General features: G+C 44.6%; 1 protein-coding gene across 1 annotated transcript in view; it reads right to left on the reverse strand.

The window, feature by feature from the left end:
- Window positions 1-2,085: 2,085 nt before the first annotated feature.
- Window positions 2,086-15,343, reverse strand: part of ATOSB (atos homolog B) — a 43,814-nt gene continuing 30,556 nt past the window's right edge. Inside the window, exons 4-9 of the mRNA XM_066602681.1 lie at window positions 14,113-14,168; window positions 13,894-13,993; window positions 11,768-11,926; window positions 11,392-11,460; window positions 6,893-7,110; window positions 2,086-5,354 (exon numbers count right to left, since the gene is read on the reverse strand). Coding sequence (XP_066458778.1) covers window positions 5,201-5,354; window positions 6,893-7,110; window positions 11,392-11,460; window positions 11,768-11,926; window positions 13,894-13,993; window positions 14,113-14,168 — 756 coding nt within the window. The 3' untranslated portion in view covers window positions 2,086-5,200. The remainder of the gene's footprint in view (window positions 5,355-6,892; window positions 7,111-11,391; window positions 11,461-11,767; window positions 11,927-13,893; window positions 13,994-14,112; window positions 14,169-15,343) is intronic.

The raw sequence follows: 15,343 nt of genomic DNA on the forward strand, positions 1-15,343 counted from the left end.
TGAACGAGGCTTTTTTGTGTACATGTTGGTGTATTTTACTGTACTTTTTCTACCCGCAGAAAACAAAGATTCACCCATTGAAGTGGCTAATTCCTGTATGGAGCTTTGGATGTGTTTTTTTCCCGTGGAATTACACAGTGCATTACGCATCTCCTTGCATATTGGTCATCCCCCCCCCCCCCACGTCACTGACTTCTATCGGAAACTTTAGTGCGCAAATGCAAAGAAAAGTAGAGTGAGCTGTAGTTTTTGTTTTTTTTTGGCACAACCGAAATGGACACACAAAATACAGAAATGTGAACCAACCCATTGATTTCAATTGGTTCTATTAGCTGAATATTGCGTGCGCAATACCTAAAAAAATCACTATCTTGTACAGATTTTGTCATGGATCTGCAGCAGACCTCATCCATTCAGTTGAAGTCTGCTGCTGATCCGCGTCAAAATCCGTACTAAATGGTGCGACTTTTTCCGCTGCGTGTGAATACACCCAAAATATCCTCAAACCTATTGTGCCATTTATATCACTGAATTTGCTTATGCACCAGAGGAATGTTTGCTTCTTCTGCATCCTCCATAGCTACACCAGTGGTGGTATTAACCCTCTGCAATCCAATTTTGGATTCAGGGTTTCCTAGGGGTTTTTCTCTTTCTGCCATTATACAATGGCACCATCTGCTGGTTTGAGCCAGTACTATGATATGGGACATGCTGGAGAGGCCCCCGACAACAGAGTGGCCAATAATATACAGTAAGAAGATCCTGCCAGACGTCTTCTGACATCGGAGCTGTACAGCCTTTAATCAGAATGTCTTCAGACGTCAGACAGTGGATTGGAAAGGGTTAAGTGTGCCCAGCATGGCGGTATTATGTGGTGGCATCTTATCTTTCTCAGTTTCTTACGCTCTATAAATAGACCCTCTAAACCAATTCATCTCGGTTACTTCCCACCGCTCTGTCAGGTACTCCTGGACAGGTATGGTGAATAGGGACCCTGCACAAAGTCATGTTAGTAAGCCACGAAATAGAACTTTGTCAGGTGTAACCCCGTTGGCAGTAGTAATTCTCAGCTCCAGACACCGTTGTTGGGTGCCTAGCTGCAGAGTAATTATTCATGTTTAGTGGCCCAAAGTTGGGGTGTCTTTAGAGTAGGTGTATGTCCGCTTTGTAAACGGTCTTGTGTATATTTGTGTGGATCTGTGTTCTATGTCAGTGCTAACAAGCTTTGTTGTGGCAAAATCTGTCTTACCTAACTTATTTGTTGTGTGTGGCATTTTGGGAGTTTATAAGAAGTGAGAGGAAGAAGTTGCAGAGATGTAGTCTGTGGAGGAGGACGTGTCAGCGGGAGGCTGAAGCTCGCTTTTGCTTCTGCCTGCACAGAGCTGTGGGCCTATCACATTTGCTGTGGGATATTTCCCCTCTGGGGACTGAAGCTTAGAGGTTCCTGTTATGACAAGTCGGGAGGAGTAACTTGCAAGCAAGAAAAAGCAAGAGTTGTGTGTTAACCCACCGTGTCAGGAGTGTACCCCCAGGGATCGTCCAGCAGATAACTTAGACTGAGGACACCCAGATTATGGGAAGAAAAAAAGAGTGTGTGTGTGTGTGTGTGTGTAAAAGTGTAAGTGTAACAGAGTTGAATCAGAAGGAAGCCTGCCAGAAGTGTTATGTCTGAGACTGTCTTCTTGCTTTATACCTGGAAAATCAAAGTTGGACTATGTGAGTAAAGAAAACAGTGTACTCCCGGTTTAAAAACTATCTCTTTGTCTGCAGACTCTTATTTAACAACAGGCAACAGTTTGCTTGAACAGAGGTGAACAGGGGTACTGGCGTCACGTGACAACACCGTTAAGACTAACCTCCATCGTTTACATCTGTCTGTACATTTTGCATTGCGCGTGGCCGAGCTGGGCCATAGTACACCATTGTTGGATACAGATCACAGAGCCACTCGTTAAAACCTTCTTGAGACCCTGTGGTCTCACCAGCAATGGCCGGCCTTCCGCCCAGACGCTGCACATATCTCATTTAACAAAACGTCCCAAAATAACAGAGAATACAAAGAAAAAAAAACACATCATACATGGATATTGTATATTGCCAGTTTATTTTCAAGGGAGCAAGACGGCAACATCTGGGTATAAGTTGGTGACATTTGGCACATATTTTTAACCTTTTGTGCTGCAGAGTTAAAAATGTAACCTCTACTAAGAAACTATCAGATGTCTACACATAAAATAGATTAAATATTAACGGCAACGCCTTTAAAAGTAACAAATATGAAAAAAAAACTGATGTACTTGAGTGGAAATGTAAAGCGAGTCATCCTTCTAGGCGGACTGTAGGGGAAGCCGTTTTGTTGCCTACATCAACTGCAGGAGCCAATCACCTCGCTGGAGGACACTGTCACTTAGGGTGTTGCCCATAGCAGCCAATCAGATTGCTCCTATGATATCCAGTCATTGAAAGGTGTAATCAGATTGATTGCTATGGGCAACCCCAAAGTTTAAAATAAGTGAGACGACCATTTTGTTTTTGGTAATTTGATAAAAACGTGGCATATAAATGCAGACAGACATAAGACCCAAGGTGGTTGCCACTATGTTGCCAATGTGACCTTAACTAAAGGCCAGTCTCGCACGAGCATATTACGGGCATATTTATAGGATCTATGATGCTCTGAGTTCGGGTCAGTTGACCCGCAGTCGGGACACTTATCTGTATTACAAGCACATAAATGCGCCCGTGTGGAACTGACCTAAAAAAAAAAAATTAGGGTGCATTCACACATGGCGGAAATTCTGCAGATTTTCCGCAGCATTTCCACATCAAAAAGTAAAATAAAGTCGGCACCACTGGTGCAAATTCTGACTCTGAGTCAGCTGCGGACACGGAGCCGACTTCAGCCTTCATGAAAGCCTCTTCTCACATGGGGATACTGTGCGCTGCCAGTTCCAAAAGCACAGTACGCACCATCACCCCGCACCGCTACTGAGCGCCGGTCAGGTGATGCCAACTATATCATTACAAGCTATAGACACCTTCGCTGGCTTCTTTTCCTCTTTAAATCCATGTATTTTTACATAACATGCAATTGCAAGTATATGTTTATTACAACATTTTTTAACCATTTGCTTTCTCATCTTGCCACGTGTCCTGGAATGTGAAGGAAGGGGAGCTGGCACCCGTCGGCGATAACTCATTCATTGTTACTGGTCACACTGCTGCCCGGATGTCAGCAGGCCGAGCAGGGGAGGAAATCTGACTGTCTGGGCAGCAGGGTGAGCAGTAAAAGCGAATGCGTTAGCACCGATAGTCGTCTACTTGCCTTCTTTTCACAGTACGGAGCTGTGACCACCAAGCACTTTGAGGTCCGCTAGAATCATAAAAGGGTCCCCCATCTTCCCCTTGTGTAGCAGTAAATTACACACTTCTTCCCTACTGCTGTCTACTGCACATACAGATCTCCACCCTCCCTTTGTTAGTTCCATAGTCGTCAGTCTGCCTAACCAATTGTACAAGAATCTAAGTCCCCCAGCGTTCGCTATGATGGGACACCAGGCATGCCTGGAAAGTTAATGGTTGAAAACTTTTAATAGCATCCAATTGCAAATATCATTTTTATGTAAAAATATATGGATTTAGAGGGGAAATAAAGCCCACAAGGTTGTCTATAGCCTTTAAAGTCAACGGAACACAGACTCATGCTTGGAATTTAGAGGCTAATTTAGGAAACTTAAAATCTGACTTCTAGTTTTTCGGGACAGATTGCTGGGAAGACGAATATACATACTAAATAAATCTATGGGCTGCAACTGTATATGCCTGCGGATGTGACCTTAACATAAGAGTAGGTTCACACATAGCGGAAATACTGCAGATTTTGACTCTAAATTTTAGAAGATGGCACGCTCCCTCTCATCTCTTTAGTCTTCGCACTCTCGGCGCTTCGTTCATCAAGCACCCAATAGCTTCTAATGAGTGCAGCGCCACTGGTCAAGTAATGTGGAAGTGGCCATCGGCGCTGCACTCACTGGAGGCCACCGGGTGCCTGGTGAAGGAAGCGCCAGGAGCGCAAAGACTTCGGAGATGAGAGGCAGCGCAGTACCTTCTAAAATCTCTTGCGGAAATGTGGATTTTGCAGCAATTCCACTACGTGTAAACATACCCTAAGGGATCAAAGTATGAACAGGCCCCCAATAGGCTTTTTTTTTGTGGGACCATTTGGTGTAGAGCCCTGATAGATTGTGATATGAATGTGCTTGTTGAAAGCAAACATGATCCAGCATCAAACATGTTCTATAGCACTGCCTGCTAATCCATAATCTAAAAGACTTGAGTCCAGATTAAAAGATTTTATTCCAACGCTTCAATACTTTTAGCTTTCAGATCCTATGACAACAACAATGAGCAACTCTGAACAAGGTCGGACATATTGTGCATCCGAGACAATGGTATCTTAGAAAAGAACAACAATTCGAAACTGTATTCAGATGGCAGCGGAGTACGAACCAATCATAGCTATGCTCATTGATCGACTATAGATCATATTAATGAGGTCAATCTTACATTAGGGTTTTAATGAGGCTGTTCCTGATTTTAATTTTTATCTACAGCCTTTCCTAAATTTGTACACGTCAGGTCATGTGAAATGGGACCTTCTGCTCCTCACAAAATCTACTCTACCCACCAGTTCTGCAGACATAGGAGTAACAGCCGAAACCACCACTGGCTTCATTAGCCGATAGTGTGTCAGCATGAAGCGCGAGCGTTGTGTGCACCGCACCTCGCTATAATAGAACATTTTTACCTTAAAACTATATTTATAAAAATTAAATTAAATTAAAAAAACAAAAAAAATAGTCCGGACACAAAATTCCAGCAGAAGGTTTTTTTCCTTTTTGTTGGGGACCCAAAGACTGTGGGGCTGGACTTTAATTTGTCATTCAACGGAGGGAAGAGGAGGGAGGGAGTGAGGGAAGAGGAGGGAGTGAGGGAAGAGGAGGGAGTGAGGGAGGGAAGAGGAGGGAGTGAGGAGTAAGAGGGGAGGGGAGGGGGGATAGCAGGAGGGGGCACCAGTGGTAAATGTGAGGATTCTGAAGACCAGATTATTGGGGAGATAATAAATAAAGGTGTGCGTAATCTTCAGGGAATGAGGTGAGGGTGTTTCACAGCCTCAAGCCTCTTTCCCAGGGCTCAGTCCTTATACCCTCGGGGAGTATTTGGGGTTCTTGGGGGCTTCGGTGAAGGATTTCAGTTCATATGGGATGCCAGTGTCCATCTCAATAGATTTACGTGAGAACAATAAGCGGATGTCTTCGTTGAGGTATATCTTTCCAGACTTTGACCGCTGAAACCTGAAAAGAATAGAGATTTGCTATTTAGAACTCGTGAAAACACTTTTTGATGCAGCGGTGGACGAGTCTTAACAGCAGTGTTTTTAAGAACTTTTCCCACTTTCTGGACACCACTGTCACTGAGTAGAACTGGTATCTGACTATTTGCTGACTGCATTGCGTAGACCTATACTAGAGCTGCATCTGAGCCGACCATGTTCTAGAACTACTGTGCAAAAGCCTAATGCAGGGCTGGAAAAGATGGTGCAAAGTAGGAATGCTTTAAAAATAGAAGTGTTAATAGTTTATTTTTACCAATTAATAAAATGCAAAGTGACTGAACGAGGAAACCAATCTCTGGTGCGGCTGTCCTTTACCTTCACAATAGCATCAGTTCTTCTGGGTACAGTGCACACAAAGTCCCTAACTTTATGCAAGTGTGACTAGTAGAATTTATGCAGTTTTGATAGTAATGGGCGGTCACACCAAATATTTGATTTTTTCACTCACTTTGCATTTTATTAATCGCCAAAAATAAACCATTAACACTTCTATTTTTGAAAGCATTCTTACTTCGCAGCATTTTTGCCTAAGGCCGCCTGCACACGAACAGGTCAGATTCCGGATCCCTCATGGGAATCCGACCCTGTGCATGGCTGGAGACCCCGCTTACCTGTCATTTTTTCTTTCTTCTGTACTGAGGATGGTCCGGACGGTTCGCTGTCAGACATGCGCAGTACAGATTTTCCCACGCCCTCGCTAGGCGATAGCGTAGTTCCGCAACCTGTCCACAACGTGAATTGCGGAAGGACAGCGGTTGTATGGCTTCCATTGACTTCAATGGAGAAAAATAGAGCATGCTGTAATTTTTCGTCCACGAGCAGAAAAATCACAAATGATTTTCGCTCGTGTAAAGGAAAAAGCGCTTTTCCATTGCATGCTATGACTGTATTTGCTGCGGAATCCGGGACTGTTTGCAGGCGGCCTAAGGCCTTATGTCCACGGGGACAGATCCGCAGCGGGTGTCCCGCACGCGTGATCCGCGCCCCATAGGGATGCATTGGACACCCGCAGGTAGTTAAATACCCGTGGATGTCATTTTCCCCTGAGGCGTGGATTGCGTGTGCAGGAAAACACCTGCAGCATGCTCCATTTTAGTGCGGGCCTCCCGCAGGCCTCTATGGAAAATCATGTCTGTCTGCATAGGACTGCATTAACTAATGCAATCCTATCGCAGCGAGCATGGGTGTAAATTCTGCGGGAAATCCTGCCGCGGAATTTCCATCCGTGTGCATTTACTCTATGCCAGAAAAAAAAAGTGCTGGATGCAAAACCGGGCAGTTGGGTGGAAATTTGGCGGACCCCATTACAGTCAATGGGATCCTCCTGGCGTTGTTCGGTTCCATCCAGAGAGGGAACCGTTCAGCCGTGGGGATTCCCCTTTCCTGCTCCCCAAAGGAGCAAGAAAGTGGAATCCCCAACCCAAGTGTGAAAGAACCCATAGCTGGGGGATGAAATATTCTGAAAGCTGAAAGGGGGCCATTGCTGTAGGCATATACCTCAGATGCATGAGGTAGCACAGGATCCTCTTGGCTTTCTCCTTAGCAGCTGCTCCTCCGGAGGCACTGTGCGGCCCTTCATTTTCCCCATCGTTCTCTTGCACGGGCACCAGGAAGATGCGGTGACGCAGAAAAGTCACATGGTTGACGGGCATGTCTTTAAAGTCATAGGTGACAAGGAACATCTTCACCACAGTCTTGTTGGGGTTAAATAAGGTCTGAAAAGGAGTCAGAATGAGAAACCGTTAGAAAATACATTGTGGAAATGCAGTAAAACTACAGCAGAAAATCCTCTACATATAAGCAGAATTTGCTTTAATCCCATTAATAGTAAACGTTTCTGCTGTGGTATTACCACTGCGGAAAAACTGTAGTGTTTCCACAAGGTGTGAGCGCACCCTTAACCCCTTGAGTGGCACGCCCGGAAAATTTCCGGGGACGAGCTCCACTGCTCATAGCAACATAGCCCGGAAGATTTCCGGGCTATGTATCACTATGGGAGCTGCAGAGCACAATGCCACAAGCTGTGACAGTGTGCTCTGCCTGCACAGACCCACAGAGAACAAAGCAAGGGCTTTGAAAAACCAGCAGAAGATATTGCAGATATGCCGGCAATCTCCTGCTTTGTTTATAGGTTGCCATAGAGACCATCGGCTTGTCAGAAGCAAGCCGATGGTCTCTGTGGCAGGGAGAGCTGGTTGTTAGCTGTCAGAGGACAGCTAGGTACTAGCTCTTACAGCAGACATCAGAGAAAACCTCCGATCTCTGCTGTGTTAACCCTTTACATGCTGCAGTCTATGTGACTGCAGCATGTAAAGGGCTGTCACTGCAGCATGTAAAGGGCTGTCACCATCAGACCCCCGGAATGTGATCAGGGGTCCTGATGGGTCCCTGTGAAAGTCCCCTAAAGGGACAAAAAAAATTAAAAAAAAAAAATTAAAAAAAAAAAAGGAAAAAAATTATTAAAAAAATAAAAAAAACACTTGTCTCCCTTTACTTTGTAAAAAAATCAAAAATACAATCACACATGTGGTATCCGTCTGCGTCGTAATGACCCAGAGAAGGAAGTTAATACATTATTTAACCCCTTAATGACATGGCCCCTTTTTTTCTTTTTTCACCATTTCTTTTTTTCCTCCCCCCTGTTTAAAAAATCACAACTTGTCCCGCAAAAACAAGCCCTCATATGGCCATGTCAATGGAAAAATGAATAAGTTATGGCTCTTGAGACGCAACTGCAAAACTAGTTGAAATTCAATGATTAGACCATTTTAAAAAACCTGCCCTGGTGGGCACGACAGGGTGGTAGGAAAGCTGCCACCCAAGGGGTTAAATGGAGAAGTAAGCAGATGAGGCCCGATTTATAGGGGATTTCTACAAATATGTGAATTACATTTTTGCATTATGGTGAGAAAAAAAAATGGTAAACCGTTTTCTACAATTGATGATAATCACATTACTATTATTATTGGGACGGGTTTAGGATGTAGAAGACTTTAAATGTGAAAATTCCAATATACTTATTGCATGGAGCCTGCTGATCCCCGACGGTGCCCATCCGTCCTGATGTACCCAAACGAAACCCACCATGGTAACATTATGTCTATGGTGATGTCAGCTCATGTGGTGGTAACTGCCGCGATCACATGATGATATTTATCATCGTGTAGTTTGTAAACAGGAAGATCAGGGATATTATAGTAGTATACTACACCGCTGAGCCTAGGAAACTTTTTTATACATCCTATAAACCAGTTTAATGAGACCGTCAGCTATTTTGTGCCCTTTAGGCCTCCTTCACATAGGCGACATGGCATCGCCGCAAGAAAAATCGCAGCAATATCGCATCACCGTTCCTTGCGATATCGCTGCGTCTTCTTGCGGCAATACCGAGATTTTGTAGTGCTACAAAGTTGCGCGACTTTGTAGCATCACATGCGAGGAATTTGGGGGGGGGGAAAGGGGGCTTGAAATATAAGCCCTACCCTGAAAATAAGCTGTAACTGAAGAAATAAATGTTAAAAATAAGTATACGTCACCTCTCCCGCGCTGTCCAGGGTGCCACTACAGCTTCTTCTCGGTACCCAGTATGGTTTCTCTTCATCATCTTCTGGCCAGGAAAGCACTGGCTGTGATTGGTTGACACTTAGCCGATCAGAGCCAGCACTCAATGAATGACTGTGATTGGTTCAATTACAGCCATTAATCAAGCACTGGCTGTGATTGGCTAAGCATCAGCCAATCACAGCCAGCGCTTTCAGGAGGTGGGATTTTTCAATCCCCAGCCAGAAGATGATGAAAAGAAACAGTGTCGGGACCCGGGGGGAGAAGCTGTGACGGCATCGGACAGCGCTTGTAAGGTGATGTTTTTTGTTTTTTTCCTGCAGCTAGGGCTTAGATTAGTCTTTGACAGTAGGATTTCCTACTGTCAAAGCTGCATCGCATCGCACGAAAATCGCGTTTTTGTACGATGCAATGCAACAGAGAGGAAGGCTCCATAGGGAAACAAGGGCTACAAAACCTCGCGAGCTGCATGCATATCGCCAGAACCACGAGGTTTTTGTGTCAGGTTGTTGCATGCTACAAAACATGTGTGTAGGAATCCATAGGAAAGCATGGGCTTTACATACATGCGATTTGTAGCAACACTATAAAACCGCGCGACTTTGTCGCCTGTGTGAAGGAAGCCTTAAGCTAAGCTTCAAAGTAACAGACATGCCAGGTCCGAGGATGTAGGTTTTAGTCAGACGGAGTCAGGCTAGAATTGTCCATGTGAATCTAGCAGAAATCATCCTCATTCAATGCAGAAGACCCCACACACATATCCCACAGGTCATGCAGCGTTCTTTATCTTCCATAGGAGCTCGTGAGCTAGGTAAGTTGACCCTGGAGGGCTGGCAACATGTGGCATGGCCCGATGAGTCACAGTACCAATTGTTTCAGGCTGATGATAGGAGTTCATGTGTGGAGCAGACCCCATAAAGCCATGGACCTAGTTGTCAATAAGGCATTGGGAGGCTGGTGGTGGTTCCATACTGGTATGGGATGTGTTCTCATGGAATGGTCGGGTCTACTGGTTCAACTAAATACATCAGAGATGCATGTTACTGCGTGGCGACCATTTGCAGCCCTTCATGGACTTCACATACTCCCACAGTGATAAGAATATTCCAGCAGGTTAATGCATTGTGCCATCGGGCCCAAGTTGTGCAGAATTGGTTCAAGGGGCATTCTGGAGAGTTTCTATGAATGGTGTGGCCTGCACATTCACCCAACATGAGCCTAATCGTGAGAGTGTGTGTGTATATATATATATAGATATATATATATTATATATATATATATATATATATATATATATATATATATATATATATATATATCTATATATCTAATCTTAATAGAAATATCTGGATTTTTTTTGTTGAACTTTTTGATTGCACATTTTCACCTGACGATTATTATCACAGTTACTTACGCCCATTATAAAGAAGAAGAGCTAAAATTTTGAAGCTTAAAACAATGTAGCAGAGGTCAGGGTAAAATATCACATATAACCAGTAACATCAACAGTTTTCCCTTGAGTGATAAAAGGATGTATATGAAAAAAATGCAGGATCCATTCATTAAAGGAGCCACGTAAAGAGGAGAGGCTGCGTAGATTTCTTCATAATGTGCTCTAACTACACGAAGGTTGAATTATATAGGTATACTGCTGACACCTTGTGGTGAATTTGCAAGCTGCAGGCTGGCCCAAAGCCTAGAAGCCACTTACATACAGCATTTGTCAATATGCTCTCCCTACATACAATATATAACACATCTACAAGAGGACGGTTTGTCACTTCTGTCTACTGAATAGGCTGCATTCTTACTGGTGCCATCAATCTCTAGTGAATGTATAGACTATATTCTCAAGCGATTTCATGAACGTATAGCTTACATTTTGAGTGATGTCACTAGTCTGTTGTGAATGGATAGTATTCATGCTCAGTGATGTCATTGGTCACTAGTGAATGGATATGTGCATCCTCAATAATGTCACCAATCTCTTTTGAATAAAGAGGCTGCAGTCTCGGTTACCAGTCACTAATGAATGGATTGACTACATTTCTCAGAGGATGTCATTGGTCACTAGTGAAAGGATAGACTACATTCTCAATTATGTCACCAGTCTCTATTGGGTGGACAGGCTGCAGTTTCAGTGCTGTAACAGTCTCTAATAAATGGACAGGCTGCATTCTCAGTGATGTCACCAGTCTCTAGTGACTGGTAGACTACAATCTCAGTGATGTCATCCACCTCTAGTGAATTGATAGACTACATTCTCAGTGATATGATGTCACCAGTCTCTATTGAGTAGATAGGCTACATTCTCAGTGCCACAACAGTCTCTAGTAAATGGATAGACTACATTCTCAGTGATGTTATCCACCTCAGGTAAATAGATAGGTGTACATTTTGACCTCCTGAATGGCAAATTTCATGCCAGTGCTTACCACTTGTATGGTTCCTGTGCTGGGGACATTGTACCCCTTCCTGCCAGCAGCATCAAGATCAATCACTCCCTGCAAAAAAGTGAAGAACAGACATTACATTTATAGGTTTATAGAGAGCAATAACAATCCTGGTGCAGTAGGATGAGAAGAGTCCACTGAGTCTAACAGATTGATGATTTGCATCCGTTATGTGATGAGAATTGAATCGAAATATCATTATCTACATGGACTCCATATGTTATCCATACGTTTGCTGAGGATTTAGTGGGCTACCAAGGCCTCCTCCACACTCCAAAGACCTGCCTAAGGATTCTTCTAAAATCCGACCACCGATGCTATACATATAATGGCTAGCAATGACATTTATCATCCTTACCAGGAAAGGCGATGGGGCGCTGTGCTCAGAAATGTGGAAGTAAGTGACCTCAACTGGAAGGGTGACATGCTGAGGACAGTATGAACCGCTGGCACCAATCTCTGCTGTGAAACCTTCAATCTGACCACACGGAGCAAATCTTCCCTTTAGGATGGACTCCTGCATGAAAAGTTAAACTGCATTACCAACACTGCTGCCTTTTCTTATGGTACACAGCAGACTGGCAATCTAAGATTAAGCTACAAATCCCAGCATGGCTCATCAGCAATGCAGAGAGTTTTAGGAGCATGTGCAGCTTCTAAGAGGTCAAAAACAGAGTGACATAGTGGAGGGAGCCGGGTAATAAGCAACACAGAGTACACTTTCCTACCAAAAGTAATTGGACACCTGTGCAAAAACCAAAAGTAGTATTTATTTCCATATGTTAAAATTTAATGGAGCTCCTTTTGTCCTTATAATATCAAATACTCTCCATGGCATACTTTCTACTAACATCTGATACACTTCTGCTGGTATTTCCCTCTATTCATCCTGCAAATATCTGTCAAGTTCTCTCAAAGATGATGGATGCTGTTCATATTACCTGACCCAACGTTTCTGTTCATCCCAAAGATGTTCAGTAGGGTTCAGGTCGGGACTCTGTGCAGCCAGTCCAACTGTGGGACATCCATATCCTCAAGCCAATGTAAAACAGCGTTGGATTTGTGACAAGGCGCGTTGCCTTGTTGGAAGTGTTGCTGAACATTCCCACAGTATGGCCACATTGTCAGCAGGACATTATTGTCTAGAATGTCAGGGTACATCTCCCTGTTCATGGTTCTTGCCACTGCAACCAACGGACTGAGACCATGTCACGTAAAACATCCCCAGACCATAACAGAACCAGTATTATTTTACCTTGTCACCACCGGAAGCTAGAGGTTTGACAGGACTTGCATGGAGGACACACCCCTGTCACACCCCTAGCTCCCGATTGGCTAAATAGCTGAAGGTCTGTATGGATTTTTGCCAATCTGCCTGGCTCCACGCAGACCTCATCTCACCTCCCCACTGCTGTCAGTGTCCCTGGCTCCCTGCTTTGCCACTCTCCGTCTCCTTTTCCCCAGGCCTGATCTCAGCTCCCCGCTGCTGGCCGTCTCCCCACCTCTCCGCTCTGCCGCTCTCCGTCTCCATGGCTGGTGCTTGGACTTCTCGGCTGCTGTGGCTTTTTTTCCTCTCTGCTCCGCTGCTGTCCCATTCCCCAGCGCTGACCATACAATCGGTGCTGACATATGATCTTGTGGGGTAGCAAACAAGATGACTCAGCACTGATGTGAGGGAGCCGCCGAGAGTGAAAGCGGTGAGCGGACACCAGCAGAGCACTGATCAGAACAGTCGGCAGCGGAGGCAGACAACGGCGAAGGTGAGATGAAAGAACAGGGTGGGCCCAGTGCTACATGCTACACTTACCGCTGTGTTGCGCTGCTCCTGCAGCGGCGCTTAACATGCCTGGATGGCTCTGCGTCCACCACTGTCCCCTCACACGCTGCGAGGAAGCGGGGAACCCGAGCTACAGTCCACAGCCAATCGGGAGCTAGGGGCGTGACAGGGGCGTTCCTCCATGCAAGCCCTGTCAAACCCCTAGTTTACGGTGGTGACAAGGTACAATAGTACCAACAGAACCTCTGCCGTACTTAACTGTTGGCAAAATACACTCAGGCAAAAGGTGTTACCCAGGCGTCCTGCACACTCAGGTATAGCCATCTGATCTGAAGATGTAGTAGGGCAATTCTTCACCCCATAGAACGTTATTCCATTGCTCAAATGTCCAATGGCAACGCTTTTTGCACCAGACCGATGAACCTTGAGAAAACTCACTAGATGTTTGCAGGATGAATGAAGGGAAATACCAGCTGAAGTGTATCAGAAGTTAGTAGAAGATATGCCTTGGAGACTATCCAATGTCATCAAAGGAGCCCTGATAAGTGTTAACATATGGAAATAAATACTACTTTTCATTCTTGCTCAGGTGTACAATTATTTTTGGTGGGATAGTGTATTTCAGAACTTTAGTGTACTGACTTGCTGGGAGGCAATGACCTGTATACTCGTATGATGATGTTCATGAGGACAAACACTGATAGTACCTCAAAGTTTCCAAGCAGCGATCGACTGATACAAGATTTTGCCCAGTTTCCAGTGCAGCTCCTTCCTCCTTGTCCTTTCCTTAGACTGCGTAAATTACGGCTAAAGAAGAATAAAAAATAAAAAACACTAAGTTTTAGTATAAACGGCCCAAGACCTGACAGTTTAAGAAGCCATCACAGAGGTGGTGACAGCAAATAGGCGAGGTGGCAAAGACTTACGATTTCAGACGCAGCCCTCGCTTTGTTCTTCGGCTCGTACAGTCCGCCGTTGGGCTCTGATGGAAGGGAATTAGGACCATTAAACAGTGATGTCATGAGGACAATGGAATGGCTGCGTACCACTCAGACTGGTTCTAGCAGCAGCCCTCCTATAAATGTCCCACACTGCCACACCAGTGATGTCACAGTCTCATTATAAATTACACTACATGATGTCACAACAGGAAGTGCATAAACCAAACCCAATCACAGTCATAGTGCCACTGAACATTATATAAGGGGGATTCCTCTAGGAGTTTTCATTTATTACCCTGTGAATGCTATGTTTAAAGCATAGCTCCATATCTAACGCTGAAAGACTTTGTATATGCTGCACTTCAGTGATCTCAAATAACATCAAGTCTTATACTCCGGTCACATCCAAAGCTGCATTTGCAATAAATGAAAGAAGAAAAATTTTGGAATTGAAAGATTATATTGAATGGGCCGTACACATTCAGTAGCTCATTCGTACAACAGCTATACCTCGTGCCCCATTTGGCCAAGCGTGCATGTATTTTCAACGTGGAGAGGTAAGACCTTCATCGGGAAAGTTGGGACACCCCTGTACACATAAGATAGTCACCCAGACCTGCCAAATCAATGGGTTTGGCCGACTATGCCAAAGTGGAAAAAGATGTCAATTGCCCATATTAAGAGGAAAATTCCTAACCAACTCAAAATATGCAAGTCCAAACTCCAGAGTTCTACTAACCAGTCCTTTGGTGCTGTACCTATCTATAGAGCTTGGTTCAGTATCTATGTGCCAAGATTAGTGCTAGTGCTCTATTTATATGATGAGCTTGGTTCTGGAGCTGTAATTATGCCCTAGGCTGCCTGCCCACGGGCGATGATCCGCCGGCGATAAATTGCCCGTGGATCACACTCTGTAAAGCTTTCCATAGGGTTGCTATAAAAAGCGCAGCACCAGCATCCACGAGCTGAGAATCATAGCGATTCTCTGCTCACAGGGTTTAAATCGCAGCATGCTGCAATTGCCGCGATTCTCCGTGGTGAGCCCATCTATTAGATAGGCTTATTTAGGAGACCTGTCAGCTCTCCCCATAGCGAAAAATTGCTAGTGATATTCCGCCTCGGCCACGGACAGGGGGCCCTAAGCTGTTCTGAAGTCGGTATGCTGCTTTCTGCACAAGCAGACTACCTATCAATGCAATGCATCATATTTATATAT

This window comes from Eleutherodactylus coqui, chromosome 5 (genome assembly GCF_035609145.1).
Source record: "Eleutherodactylus coqui strain aEleCoq1 chromosome 5, aEleCoq1.hap1, whole genome shotgun sequence".
Classification (NCBI taxonomy): domain Eukaryota; kingdom Metazoa; phylum Chordata; class Amphibia; order Anura; family Eleutherodactylidae; genus Eleutherodactylus; species Eleutherodactylus coqui.